Source organism: Perna viridis, chromosome 14 (genome assembly GCF_037379345.1).
Source record: "Perna viridis isolate PV_CMFRI_1.1 ecotype Kerala chromosome 14, ASM3737934v1, whole genome shotgun sequence".
NCBI lineage: Eukaryota > Metazoa > Mollusca > Bivalvia > Mytilida > Mytilidae > Perna > Perna viridis.
In genome coordinates this window covers 21824959-21840784 of record NC_142458.1, presented here as the reverse complement: position 1 = coordinate 21840784, position 15826 = coordinate 21824959, and the positions used below count along the sequence as shown (strand labels likewise).

At 34.8% G+C, this 15826-nt stretch overlaps 2 protein-coding genes across 5 annotated transcripts; one reads left to right on the top strand and one right to left on the bottom strand.

Moving 5' to 3' along the window:
• Nucleotides 1-2457: 2457 nt before the first annotated feature.
• LOC148598638 (uncharacterized) lies at nt 2458-7143 on the top strand. Of its 4 annotated transcripts, XM_088561073.1 has the most exons (3): nt 2458-2852; nt 3449-3484; nt 6017-7143. In XM_088561073.1, exon 3 carries the CDS (start codon nt 6165-6167, stop codon nt 7137-7139), a length of 975 nt encoding a protein of 324 aa, XP_088417199.1. In that variant the 5' UTR covers nt 2458-2852; nt 3449-3484; nt 6017-6164; the 3' UTR covers nt 7140-7143. The 4 variants fall into 4 exon arrangements, with proteins under 4 accessions (XP_088417199.1, XP_088417201.1, XP_088417198.1 ...); XM_088561075.1 differs by lacking the exon at nt 3449-3484 and having other exon boundaries at nt 2458-2848; XM_088561072.1 differs by lacking the exon at nt 3449-3484.
• Nucleotides 7144-8174: 1031 nt separating this feature from the next.
• LOC148598637 (uncharacterized) lies at nt 8175-12651 on the bottom strand. The gene is made up of 2 exons (XM_088561071.1): nt 12520-12651; nt 8175-10092 (listed from the first exon to the last, which is right to left on the bottom strand). The coding sequence occupies exon 2, from the start codon at nt 10050-10052 to the stop codon at nt 9024-9026; it is 1029 nt and encodes a 342-aa protein (XP_088417197.1). The 5' UTR covers nt 10053-10092; nt 12520-12651; the 3' UTR covers nt 8175-9023.
• Nucleotides 12652-15826: the final 3175 nt, after the last annotated feature.

Sequence of the window (15826 nt, the reverse complement as noted above, 5' to 3'; positions counted from 1 at the left end):
ATAATTAACCACTCCCATATCAATCTTTTCTCTCATTACACGCTTGAACCATCAATCGATCCAATCTTGTTGAAAATTTTGTTTTGACAAAAATGGCACTTGTCATACCCAATGACCTTGCTAGTATTTTATCAAATTAAAATAAGATATTAAATATCACCGATAATATGATTGTTAATTTATATCTACCATTGTCACTGTCTGTCTTTTTGGCCTTAGCTGGCCCTGGTGACAAAAAACTACAGATAGTAATTGTCCCTGTGTCACAGGCTTTTTTTTTTTTTTAGTATTTTTAGTTCGGTAAAAATCTATATAGAAAGTCTATATTTAGAAACAGGGAAAAAACGCGGACTATTTATTTTAGCAACCGAACTGCATTAAAGTCACATCGATGCGTCATTCAAGTGCAATCTTTAATATTTGTGGATGAATATTGTCAGTATATTATATAAAGAGGGTCTTGAAGAATATTTCATGAATTTTATTTTTGTGGGGTACGAAAGTAGCCGGCGACGTTTGAAAGAGTAGCCGGCCATTTTTGCCGGCTGCCGGCTTCTAATGACATCCCTGGGTTGTCGGGCTATAATACGGAAAACCTAACCGCAAACCATAGTGGTGCACCGTGTTGGGAAAGATGCCACGTTCCTCGATCGTTAAAGAACCCTACTGTGGTATTCTCCCGGAGTAGGAACCATAGGGCTCCGCCACAGGAGGCTAAATTGCCCGACCCTACCCATTTCTTCCTATTTCCAGTGGCAATCAAAATATGTCGACCCCATTATCCTTCGGTCCCATCCCTTTTTCAGTTCATCATCACCCCCGTGCAGGTCCGGGTGATAAAAGAATAGGCCTGCAGCAGCGCTAAGCTTGTCGTATAAGGCGACTAAATAGTGCTCAGAAACCTATCCGGGGGCTAGGCGCTCTGCCCACAGAGCAACTGGGATGTGTGCCCCAGGTGGTGGAATGGGGTACCCCTGGCGTGTTACATGCTGGGGTTGTCAGCCTATAATACGGAAAACCTGACCTCAAACCATAGTGGTGCACCGTGGTGGGAAAGATGCCACGTTCCTCGCACGTTAAAGAACCCTGCTGTGGATTCGATAGGAGTAGGAACCTTTGCGCTCCGCCACAGGAAGCTAAATTGCCCGACCTTACCCATCCCTCCCTTTTTCTAGTGGCAATCAAGATTTGTCGACCCTACTGTCCTTGTGTCCCATCCCGTTTTTCATTTCATCATCATTTAATGTTCATCGTCTTATATATTGCATTTGTTTGTAATAATGTTAAAAGAAAAAGCTAAATTGATGTCTTATTTTGCATGTATATACTTGGAAATTACTAGAAATATAGACTTGACTGGGGAAATAAAATGTGTTTAGGTAGAACCTCGTCTTTTAATAAAGTCCCGCTTAGATGTGTGTCCGCCTAGTCCCGTAGAAATCGTACTATTAAAATCAAGCGAGTTTCCCAACAAAAATGAAATTACACGGAAAAACGGTTATATCCGCTAAAAAGACCAGTTTACAGCTTAATGATTGTTTCTGTATGTTATGAAGTATAAACACTTGGATAATGCCATAAAATATCTGCTGTTCTTTCTTCGTGTGTCACACATTATACACAATTATGCCTGATTCTTAATCAGAGACGTACTTCAGTATTTTGTGCTTATATACTTGAATACATATGTTTAAACTAACGAATAGTAGTAAATTGATGTGTACAAGTTACATTAGGTCTCCTGCTTTCGGTGCAAGCCTCCTGTTATTTCATTCCGTGATACAATGTACCCGTTTTTTGACCGTCCTCCGGGTGGAGCTCAAATCTGCCACGTTCGGCATTTTCCGAAAATTTACAAATTAAAAAATGTAGAAACAACATTTTGCAAATTAAAAAGATCATAATTTTGGCGGATATCCCACCCCATACACGGTTGGCCATGTGTGTAATCATGACTAGTGTTAGGTTAAGTTTTGATCCGGGCTTAAACACACAATCATTTTTCCTATAGAGAGAATGAGTACAACCATCCAGTTTCAATTACTTGTGGTTAACGCTGGATATGATTATAATATAAGTTGCTAAAGAGTGAAAAAAGCTATTTTATTTACTAAATAACCTTCCGTATTATACAAACCTAATCCATACAGATGAAAATTTACAATCTACAATTTACATTATCATTGAGTTTTTTCTTTCGAAATAATGATAATAATTTCACCCTGAGGTAGACAGAATTATGCCTTATGGGCCATCATCCTAAAATTGTTTAGCTTAACAATCAAATCATATAAATCGTATATACTTTACAAATTAAGTCAGGATTTAAAATTATTGTGTCAAAATCACGAATGTTCATAATTAAAGTTTGCCAGATTCTTATACACAACATTACATATGACAACTAAATATAGCGTTATACACAATTTAAACTTCAAATCAAAACACTAATAATTTTCTATATGTGTAAAATCGGCATTTTAAAGGTTAAATGGAAATTATCTTTAAATGACAGCTACAGTTGCTGCGTTTTATACACGTGATTGTTATATATCTAATGAAACCAAACCACATGTGACAAAGTGGATCAGCTCGTTTTATCAGGAGACTTTAATTTGAGGCCACTAGTACATATCTTAAACTTTTATGTACATTGACAATGTATTACATTCTTGGTGATAACAGATGATAAAACATGTATTATAGTGATATATGTACGTACAAACTCAACTGATTAGGTATTGCAGCTGTCAGATGTAAATTTATTGTTAGAGGGACTTTGTTTGGAGCCGGCTACACGCGGAGTGTCATGTATAGTTCGAAAATTTGACAGGAGAAACTAACTAAAGCAAGTAAGAATATATAAGTCTACATTATTTTCTACTTATCAATTATAAAAGCTTCTCCGTCATAATTTTATGAAAACACGTGAATATATATATTCCTGGTATTATTTTAAAGTTTCTTGATAAAGTAAGCTGTATTTTTGCTGTTGGATGCAGATCGATAGTTCAATTACACACGCGTTTGACTTAAAGGGGTCACCTATTAAAAAATTTGTGTATACATACATAACACGCTTTTAACACGTTAGTTTGAGTTGTCACTACAAGTCATTACAGCCCGGAGATACATGTACAAATAAACAAAACCACAATCGTACATGATGCGATACACTTGCTACAAGTCCCTCTCTTTATATTGAAGAATATATGAACAAGTTTGTTGATTTCAAGTATGTCCCTCTGATAGCAAGTCTACTGATTATTGCGTTTTTGAAGTCTGACCTCTCATTTAAGATGACAAAGGAGACACCACAATAACAGTACATTTCTCAATGTTTTTAACATTTTTATACTTGCTGAAGTAAATATTTGAGAGTTTTTGTGCGTTTAATTTTATTATTTAAAAAATAATCACTTCCTTTTCTCTCTTTTTTTGGCTACAGGTTTATCTCGGTATCAAATTAAGTGCAGCATTAAAGGTGCATATTATAATTTTGTAATAATTTATGTTATATAATAGAGAAGGTATATGAAAAATGAATTAAACTGAAGCAATTATAGGATAATGAATTTGAAGGAGTGAATATCGTGAATGACCAAAAATATGATCACTAGTGTCGAAGAACGCCTAGATTTATAGAGTGTGCGGAACTTGTTCCGCGCACGAGTTAAATCTTACTGCGTTCTTGGCACGCGTGATCATATTTTTGGTCATTCACGATTACCAATTGATTGTCCCATTTATTTTATAGATTTCCTTTATTATTCGTTGCTATTTTCAAGAGAAATTTCAAATTTTGTGAACGGCGGATTGATTTCAAAGTTGTGACGTTTTGGCGGGAGAAAGTCCGTGAGTGAAATTACCCAATTTATTTCACAGTGTGAATTATCGATTTTTTTTTTCACTAGGAATATTCGGAAAAAACAGTGCTATTTATATAATAAACATATCTAACTTCGTTGGCATCTACTCGTATCTACATTTCTTTCAAGAAAATAACACATGGCACACAATGTCAAATTTTCGATTGTTTTTTTTTTCCAACACCACTCAGCAGTATTTGGCCAATCGGTAATAAAACATAATTGCGATCAGGTGATTTGCGTTTCCATAAAAGAGCGTCCTTATGGTCAAAGGTTAAAAAGCAAAACTATATCGACTGCGTCGGAAGAAAAAAAAAGTTTTTTAAAGGTTTTATTTATTATGGTAGGTATCTTTTTTTTTAAATATTATATATCGACACTTATGGGAAAGGTTTTTTTTCACTGTAGTAGTGCTCAGCTAAGAAATGATAGTTTAACGGCATTTTATCATAAATACCATAATAAATATGCTAGGGTTGGCAAAAATATTGGGTCGGTAGTGTAACATTTAGCAGACATTTTTTTCTTTGCCATAAGATGCCATCAAAATTAATGAAAGTTTGCAATATATAATGTCAATCAGAAAAAAATTGGTAGAAAGTCAGCAATTTCAATTTTTATAGTATATTTTGAAACATGCACTCTGACACTTTTACATACAATTACACTAACTTGAACTAATAGATTTGTAGCGAGTAAATTTACCACATGAATCTGTTGAATCACAAAAAAATCTCCACTACTTAATATTCTCATGTCATTTGATATGAACAAATGTTTACCTCTTTTGTCTATTATCATAGCCGTTTCTCATTTCAAGCCAACAATAATGCCTACCGTACACGGCAGTCATATTTGTACATTATCACGATGTTTCTGCATTACTTAACACGGAGGTATATTTTTTACTTTGCCGTTCGGCTGTAACGTTTAGGATTTTTGCTCCACGAAAAGATCAGGAAATTCTTCAAAGATTGGATTGCCGAATCCATTGATTCAACGTGCTTATTTTTCAGGATTTTGTAGAAAACACCGCTTTTAGTAGAAGCCATTTGGAATGAATTTATCAAGTATATCAATTTTAACATAATTCAGTTCGTAATTCGTAATTCACCCTTTGTCTTATGGTAAAGTGCAACTCGCATCACGAAATACTTTCGTTTCTAATGTTACGGACATCTCTTGCCGCATGTTTCGGTCATTCTTAGAAAAACAAGGGTCTTCGTTACGGTCATCCCATGATGGAGGATTGAAATTCGGGTCAGAATAGTTTTCTTTTTTAATAAAGTTGTCCATACAAGTTATTCAACAAAACAAAACGAATATGACAAAGTTAGTCATTTGTCATCCGCTTTACCCCCAGTGAATATTGATCATTTTTTAAGCACAACCCTATGCTGGATAACAAAGTGTAGTTTCTCTGTTTCCCTCATCTCACTGCCTGATAGAGTACACCATCCTGAATGACATACATGTAATTTTACATGGTTGTACAAGGCACTCTTATCGTGTGTTCGTATATCATGAATCTGTAATTTTGTAATTGCCCCTGTGGGCCCATTATTGGTATAACTAAATACCTTGAACTTTTGAACTTTTGCATTCAATTGTTACTGTTATATGGACCATAGGCGGAATTAAGGTGCTATAGATAAAAAATACATTTATTAACAAAATACTCAGGAAGCCAATTGCATGAAGCAGTATATTTCATTACATAATAATGCAAATTCGTTATTTAGCGTTGTTATTCTGATACATATTTTTTAGGAAATATTTAGTCCTCTCCTTTGTAATCAGGTTTCATCCCTGTGGACGTGATATTATACGTAACGTGTATGTAAGCTAACTTAGATCGATAGAACTGTTCGATTGTATACCGTATCCTGGTCGTAAGTACGACAAGGAAGCTAATACTTGATTTTAATGGGTTAAGAACAATGATTTTAATGGGGTAAGAACAAATATTTCGTCATTGCACCTTTATATTATGTGATTGTTGTTCTTGCCTCTCACTTTATATAATTCTACCTTGTGTGTGTGTGTGAGTTTGTGTGTAAGTGAATTGCTCTTCCTATCGTATCAATTAAAACATTTAAAACGTATGTAAATGTACATAGTGCAATTTTTTAAAATTTTATTTTTAGCTCCTCAACCGTGAATTATACAAGACTTGTCCTTCCAAATCCTGAAGACAAACTACGAGATCAACGCAGTGGACAATGACTTGACACGAAACCCATGTACACATGTGGATTTATAAACTTGTAAAACAGGTGTCCTTCATACCGAGAGATGCGCAGCAAGCTACTAATCTGCAGCTTACTATGCGCTACGTTAGTCCTTCCCGTTTACCTATTTATCAGATTTAGTTCGGACTACAGAAACCATGGAAACACTGGATTTGCATTGATTACCGAGGAAAAAACTCTTGGTAAAATCGTAACCCGTAGCCGAGATTACGGATGGACCGTTCTTGATAAGATGTGGTGTGAGCCGAAATCTGACTTTGTTTTGACGAGATTGCATCCCGTAAACGTACCAATTTATGTCTACAAACCGGAAGAAGATATTTATATTTCTGAAATGATAATCAATTCTGGATCATGGGAAGCCCATCTGATAGAAAAAGTCGTCAAGGCAATGGAAAAGTACCCGGATGACGTGTTCATAGATATTGGCGCTAATCTCGGGGTGTACTCGATAACAATGGCAGCAAAAGGTCGTCGTGTAATTTCCGTGGACTGCAATAAACAAAACGTAATGAGACTATGTGCTTCAGCATCAGAAGCAAATTTAACAGATAAAATTTCAATTGTTCATAACGGTATATCTGATCAAAGAAAAGACCTCATACTTGTTAAATCATCGGAGCCAAATATTGGTGGAATGGGAGTCGAAACAATGTCCTCTACTTCCAATGTGACTAAAAGTTTGACTTCAACAGCAATTATTTTAGACGATTTATTAGAAATTTTTAAGATTGAAAGTGCAATTTTGAAAATGGACGTTGAAAAACACGAAGATGAAATTTTTAAAGGGGCAAAAATATTTTTTGAAAAAGTGAGAGTGGACGCTATTTTGTTAGAATTCCGTTTCCACACAACAGATGCTACAGGTCAATACATCATAGATTTTCTAGATAAATATGACTTAGAACCAGAACTTCCACAATGGGTAAATAAAGCCAATTATAGTACATGGCCTGGAGATTTGTTATGGAAAAGGAAAGTTAGCAAATTGAAAAGTGGCGCGAATAAAAGTGTTTAAAATATTTGCAGTTTTTATTGCGTCATGCATGGTCTACGAAAATCCAAATAAGAATTTGATTGCTAACAGGATTTACAAATCTTGGCTCAGGCGACAGCTATATCAATATCTTATCTTCGACCTTTAAAACATACATTGAACGTCTTTGTTGGTTTCGGACGGTATATACGCTAACTTTTTATATACTATAGACCAGGGACTTTTAAAGTAATCACAGACAGTTAATATAGAATTCACACATTAAACCGTATTTGTACGGATGTAGAGCATAATTACACAATTGAGGAAAGATTGTAACATTTGTGTGTGAAATAACAACCCTAATCACCACCTGGGTAAACCGTTGCTTCCTAAACGGTGCTTATTGGAGACACGGTTGATGAACAAATAAAAATAAAACTAACGTGATTTGACAGTATTGTTACATTCGAGAAAATAAGAAAGGAAAATCAAGAGCACAAGGTTTTGAACGATAATAAATCAGGGATAACGCGAGAAAAAAAAAACACAAACAACAAAGAACATTTTAAAGTAACAGTTTGTGTCAAAATCAGGCAATGGGTGGCACATCATACATGTAATTCTTAAATTGATCTTTTTCCCCGCAAATATATTCAATACATCTAGAAAACAACTGAAACGCTATATGAATGTATCCTGAAGCATCTGTCATATTTTTGACTGCTTATATAAGGAACAAGTAATGTCTTTTAAAAAAGATAGCCGACGCAGTAAAATTTGTTCTTTTAACTTCTAAGTTTCTATATTTCTTTCAAGAAAATAACCCATAGCGCGCAATTTCAAATTTTCAATACAGATTTTTCGAACGCCACTAAGTTATCAGTATTTGGACAATCGGGAAATAGAATTGCGATCAGGTGACTTGCGTTTCCATAGAAGAACGTCCTTAAGGTCAAAGAGTAAAAAGCGAAACTATACCGAGTGCGTCGGAAAAAGTGCGGGGAAATTTCCCTCGTGATTTTTCCATAGTGCATTTTAACTAAATTTGACCTATCAATATCATAAAAAGGCAAATTTTACAAACACTTTAATGGTTATTTCTGGAGGTTGTAAGGTATAAATACTTGGTTAATGCAATAAAATCTCTGCGTTTTTTATATGCCACACCTTATACACATTTTTATCCGATTCTTAGACGGAGAAGTATTTAAAAATAACCAAAATAAATAGAAACAACAGTTAAAAGCAACCCGGACTCCTCTAAAAACTTGGATCGTGGACCAAGTGCACCACGTATTGTAAGCGTTCTATCTTTTTAGGAATACCCGCCATCGAGGTGCTTATTATAGGTGTCATGTCCGGGGTAGGCGAAATAGGAAAACTATGACAGGGTAAATTCCAATTATCATGGTGCAGATGGATACGCCAAAACAATTCACCATTTTATATAACGATAACCATAAACGTTTGTAGATATCGCTTTAATCTTGTAGCAACAGATGCCTGATTGAAAGACGCCTAGTACGATACGAAAAGCTCGCGTAAATGTAGCAAGATTTGGCATAGTGTACTGTTGCCACAGATGAAGGGAAAGTTGACATGAAATTCCCCTCGCATGCAATATATACCATTGATTAAGGTTTGCCTTTAAACTGGGGTGCATATGGTTAACTTTGAATAATAGTTACAAACTTCATTTAGTGTGGTTAAGAAGTCATAATTGAAAGTTCAATATATATATATATATATATATAAACAAAATGAAAAAAAAAGCTCCTAAATGATATTCCATTCTAGTGTACTACCATGGCATATATGGTTTTAGTGGCGGTATGACGAAATTGCATGTCTGTGGGAATGAGAGAGAATTCAAATTTTTATTCACTCTCGAACTGCATGATATCAATTATCTAACTTGAAACATTAGCCGTCTCTGGTCCAAATTACGTCCAGGGGCCACTTGGTTAAGTTTGATAACGGGACTAATGGAGGTAAAACTGGTTTAAACCTATGACGGGTCATAAAGTCTTTGATATAATTTCCTGATGGTGACTTTCTATGGAAATTGAATTCCATCTGCACGTACAAAACATTAACAACACTGAAGAATGTCTCGGCACCCTTCAACACTTCATGCTCATGTCCCTGGACGTCCATTTTGATCACCGCAGATTTGATTTCAAATTGTGTCAACAGATCATCAAGCATGATGGCGTCAACGTATTCTAAGTAATTGGTGTCGGCGGATCGTGATGCATCTGTTCTTTCCACAAAGTTTCCGCCAACATTGTATTCTGATGACTTTTTGACCCCGACGGTTCCACGCTTGTCTGATACAGCATTGTGCACGATGTGAAGGGTACTGGGCTTCCTGCCAACCATCGCCGATGCACAGATCCGCTCAACATTTGGTCGGTAACAGTCAATAGCAATTGTCTCGTAGCCAAGTGATGCCAGCGTAATAGAGTAGACCCCAACATGAGCACCAATATCAATAAATGTAGCCGTAGGGTTTTCAGTCATGACATTTTCAATCTTGTGCAAAAGACTTTTCTCCCACGCTCCCCCGTTGAACAAAACTCGAGAAATATGAACGTCATGTTCAGATGGGTGTAGGAATAAGGGTATTTTCTTTTTACGTTTGTTGTAATTTGTGTAACTAAGGATAAAATCGTCTTTTTTCTTGCACGCATCGTCCTCCAAACACTGCCACGAGTAACCATCAAACGTCGCAACACGACACTTCATTTCTACCGGTCGTTTCTTTTCAAAAAACACTGACGTTTCATTTCTTGTGTATGTTGTTGCTGATTTTAAAGTAGATTTTCTTATTGTAAACAATTTTGATAGTTCCGCTCCGTTTCTATAGTTACTCTTAAATAGGCTGATATGTTGTAATAAGAAAACGGAACATATACCAAAAACAATCAAATAAGGTAATATTCTACCCATTTCTAAGCGTCCTCTAAATTAAATGACACTGTCTACACATCTGAAACCAAAAAAAAATAAAAAATTTAAATATGGCGTTAAGTGAGAACCATAAATATTTAAGCCGAATTCGATGGAACGCCAAATCTTCACAAACTCAAATTATTGAACCTTACAATGTTCAAGTATTATTTTCACAAATGTACACCGCTCTCGGTATAAATATTAACTAACTAAAGCTATATTGCGTGAAATAAATGTTTTAGTTGCGAGGGTATGATGAGAGGAGATTACATAAGACGAAAATTTTCAACCTGTTTTCAAATAACGTGTTACAATCAATTGAATCTCGCAACAGATTATTCGTCTATACCGTAAAACTGTAAAACAATGTTTTATTGTACAGTGCAAAAAAAATAATTTAAAGATCTTTATACATGTAATCATTTGAATAAAGATCTAATTTTTGAGTTTCTGTAGAATGATTTGGCGTTCCATATGTCTCTTCTGATATATAGATCAGGCAGGTATGAGTTCGAATCCAGCGGAGGGAACGACCAAAAATATCTTTGCAAATTTGACAGTTCAAAGAACAGACATGGAAAACAGACAAACACAACAAAGAACAAAAAGTAACTAAGATAATACATACAAAGTAACAAAAGTAAATGAGCAACTCGGACTCCACTAAAAACAGGGAGCATGGACCAAGTGCCCCGGTAGGACAAGCGTCCTCTGTTTTTCTAGAAGCATCCGCCGAGTTGCTCATAAAAAGTCAAGTCCGGGGTAGACAAAAGAGGAAAGGAAAACTATGACACGTTGAACAAATCGGTTTTCATGGTGCAGATGAATACACCGTAACGATCCACGAGTTCATGATGACGACCATAAAACTTCTGTAGTGATTACCTCAATCTTGTAACAGCATAAACTTGTCCCAGAAGCCTAATTGTAAGAAGTCTAGCGTGATACACAAAGTCTGCGTGGTTACGGCAAGCTCTGGCATAAAGTATGAGTTGTGATATGAAAACTTCATACGCAGGTGTTGAAGGGGTCTTACCACAGATGAAAAGAAGTCATCACGTTGGTAGTAAAGTTTGGTCAATAGTTTTCCATTACCATTGATCTCTATGTGTAGGTCAAAATATGAGGCTGAATTCTAGATGTCTGTAGTATCCTTTATCTCAAGCTCTTTGGAGAAGATGCGATATATCAAATTCCCGAAACTAGGATTGTTTAACGATAATACGTCATCTCTGTAGAGGAAAATGTTATTAAAGAATCTAGCTAAACGACATTTTTTTTCTTTCGGATCAGAACAGCTACAAAATTACCTCACCAGAGTGAACGAATAAGTTAGCGAGTAGGGGAGCACGATTTCTTTCCATTGGAATGCCGACCGTTTGTGGAAAAACGCGTCCACACTGGAAAAATATGTTGTTGATAAAAATTTCCAGAATTTTGAAAACATCTTCTGTATATTTGGAAGATGATTTGGAATTATTTTTTTACAAAGTATGAGGAATCTCTACCAAGAACTATATATTGTTGTATCTAGGTGTACCATCTTTTGGAGAAACAACGATGTTTAATGTCTTTGAGTCGAGAATGGGGAAAAGAAGTATAAACTGTGGAAAAATCATAGATTTTAATGATGCATGTATTATATTCTGATAATAATCTTGAATTGAGAGTCTCCAGAAGATCTTTCGAATTTTTCAGGATCCACATTAAATTAATACAACTACGGGAGTAACAAGTGATGTGGGAGGACTGGAGACTCTCCTTGACAGTTGTTAGTATAGGAGTAAAATGTTTTGAAAGAGGTTTGGTGGCACATTTGGTAGATGCGGCTATGTAGCGTTGTTTGTATGGATTCTTGTGGAATTTAGGAATCCAATACATAGAGGGTAAATCTCGATTATCGGTTTTGGTTGAGAGACAAAAAGAGGACAACACAGTGGGAGTATGAGTCTTATCACTGCTATTATTTTCTACGTCTACCTCTGATAATAAACATTGGACGTAATACGTTTTGCAGACAAAAACAATGTTGTTTTGGGCTTTGTCTGCTGGTACGACAACATATTTGTCATGTATAGTAGACAATGTTTTTGCTACATCGGGATCTATGAAAACTGGTGTAGCATTGATACTAATTGACCAACCTAAATCTTTCACACGTTTCAATATCAAAGTGGCGGATTCAGGAGGGGTGTAATTGTCTTGAGAGAGACTGAACTAATTTCCAATGATTTTCTCTATATAAATCAATTAACAGTATTTTATTTCGATATTTCGAGCAAACGGGGACCCTCTCCTCAGATCCGCCATATGATCGATATATGTTCTTTTTAAGTAAGGTCGATGAGAATTACAACTTTTTTTCTGCACAAATTTGAAAGCTTGAACATACAAAACTGTTGAATGAATTGCTTTGGTGACACAAGTTTTGCATCAGTTAACAAATTATTAGAAAATGACTTACCGCCTTGTGTGTACGGAAGAACATGCCCCCACAAGATGATTATATGTCGACTATTTAATTAATGTTGCGTAAATGGAAATTAAACACCCATTGTTTTGCTGTAAAACAATACTTTAAATTGCTTTGTAGTCGTTTGGGTACATATAAAATGCGAAACGAATCAAATCGAAACGAAATAAAATTGAAACGAAACGAAACAGTTAAAAAAATAATTCAAAATAGACATACAATGAAACTAATACTCAAGTATTATGCAACAGCCTTAAAGCAATTTACAGTCGTCAAGTCAAGTGATTGTTATTTAGAGTCAGCGTTTCACAACAGTAAACGTGAATTTCTGTAAGTGGAATCCGGGATGCTCTTCCGTAAATTTTTGTATATGTTGTGTTATTTGTATTGTTTTGTTAATGTTCTGCATGTGGGCTTGGTCGATGATGATTATCAATATCCTGTTCGTCGTTATCATCATGGTCGTTTTAATTGTTTTACCCCATTTATCCAAATCAAAAAGCAAACTCTTGGAGCTCATCGCTTTCAGTTTCCATCGGAAGAATGAAACAAAAATATATTCGTTTGCGTTTTACAGATCATAGTACCGCCAATGCCTATACTTTCTCAAGAATTGGTAAATTAAGAACAGTTATATATCATTTTATGTGCTCCAGTAAGGGATACACATATAACATTTTGTGCCCGAGATTCTTTCGAAAAAAATGATGGACGTTGACCAACTACACTCCTAAATTTCTGTTCAAATATTATTAACAACTGTGAACACATTGACGTTGTGTAGGTTGTTGGTGTCGCATTCGATTGAACCGGGGCTGGTTACGAAAACCGAAATATTACTATTAGAATGTGGAGTTATCAAAGGCAATATAGATAGTAAAATGTTCGAAAATGGTTGTTGTTTTAGGATTACAATCATAAATCTTTGAAATATGGCCGTTAATTAGGGGGGGATTAAGCATTATTCGATCAGAAGAACATCCATTTTCATATGTGGACGGGTATAACATTAAGAAATGCTTGCTTCCTATTTCAACAATATATCTAAGTTGTTTCTTGTCGTATTTTGATAAAACATACTTTTTGGGAAAGAGCAGTTTGTGCTGCAGACGATGTCATATTTTTTTTCCAAGTTGCTCATTTGCTTTCGTTACTTTATGTATGATTTTAGTTACTTTATGTTCTTTGTTGTGTATGTCTGTTTTTCATGTCTGGTCTTTGTCCCTGGATTGCATTCTTTTGATTACCGCTATAACCTTGGTTCCCTTGATTGCTCTTACATGTTTATTTCTGTAGTTCTCTTTCATGACGTAATGATAAGTTCAAAGCGTATTACAATATCACAAATATCTCCCCTTTGATGTGGACATTGTGAAAATGGAAAGAAACCGATTCGGAGACAAAATGTTAGACATATTTTTTAAAGTTATGTGAACAGCCTTTTTCATTCGGGACTTTTCTTAACTATATTGACAATTTATTACATAACCCCAATGAAATTATATATAAAATGTTCAATCAGTCTTATTGTTAAAAGCCTTTTTGTCCGTATTGCAATTATGTCACAAATCTTATTTTTTTCGACGTTGGCCATGGCTACTTTCTTGTTTACGGTTGTAAAATATAACAACAAATAGTATTTTTACCAAAGTACATTCACGCTTAAAGGACTGTATAAATATTCAGAAAATCATGTTTATTCTAAAAAATAATGAATTTTATTGTCTAATAGTAGATTAATATGCACGTATGTTGTGATGTCACGTTGTCTTTTTGCTGACGTTTTCTACGCGCTGCGTGCTACCCAGTCTTTATCAAAAGCTTTTTTTTTTTTCGTTAACTATGAAATTTTGAATTTTACATGTATATGTGCTGCAGATAGTATATTCTAAAAATAATGGTAGTTGGCTGAACATGTATCTAAGCGCAGCATTTTGTCTGTGTCTAACCAAAATGTCACAACATCTAAAATTTGTATATTTTATTTATTCACGCGTACACCATGCGAAATTCGAACGAATTGTTCAAAAAAGCAAATGGTGTTGAGTCGATTTCTTCATATATTTAAAAATGTATTCCTCCTCCTCTATGGTTTTATCATTTCATTTTTTCTTTGGCTTAACAAATGGGTTATATAAATATATATATAAAACCGTGTCTAACAAAAATGTCACAAAGCGAATTTTTGACGTTTCCAAAGTAACGTTCTGTTTTGCGACGTAAAAACTCTTTTAACGTCAATTTTAAAAACAATAAAAAGTATTGAAAAGTTACGATACTAGATTAAATTATTACGACTGTGGATCGACATAATGAATAAAAAAATACGATTTTAGCTAATCCGATAAAATAATGAAAGAAATGATTAAAAAGAAAACATTATGAAGAAAACCCTTGTGCGCACTCCTGTCTGTTTATGTAATGATGTCGTGGTGAAATCGGGATCAGCGTGCCTGCATCAAAGTATCTTGAAATGTGTAGACACGCGCTTGCACATTCGCTAGTGAAATATTGTAAAATCAACGTATTTCTTGATCGTCTAATTACCATCTGACAATTATTTTAGCTATAAGATATAATAGCTGTACAAATATTGCAGAAATATTTTTTTGGATTTTTTTAAATCGGACCAAAAACAAAACAAAAAAATATTTATTCTGGTGTGGCATTTTTGACTTTTGACCCCTTATAACTCGAAAACCGTAAGAGATATCCGAAATCAGATTGAAAAATGCAGGTTGGATTATTAGTGAGGAAACCAATGAAGAATCCAATGAAATAAAAAAAAAATCGAAATCGGACCAAAAAAAAAAGTTATGAAAATGTTTTAGGCGTTGCCCAACTTTGACCCCTTTAACTTGAAAACGGTCCAAAACACATAAAATCTGCTGTACATTTGTTTAGCCGAATTAAATAAAGAACACATTAAAAATAGAATATCTAAAATCGAAAAAAAATATCTACATGGGTTTTAATACAATATGGAAATTATATAATAGCATGGGAATTAAGAGAATAATCTTTTTGCGCCAGTTACTTATTTTAGATGTAACAATTGTGCCACAAACATTTTAAAAACGATTTTAAGAGATGGATTTGGCGATCTCATTTGCGCCAGTCTACCTACACACTATTCAGTGTTATACCTCGAGTACATGTATATGGTTAGTGCTGGTCAGGACAAAGTATCCTAGCTCTTACTTGATTAAACATTACTGAATAAAAAATAGTGAGTAAAATCAAGACTATTTTGCAAGATGAATGTTCGCAAAAAATCGCGAAAAAAAAATCAGATTAT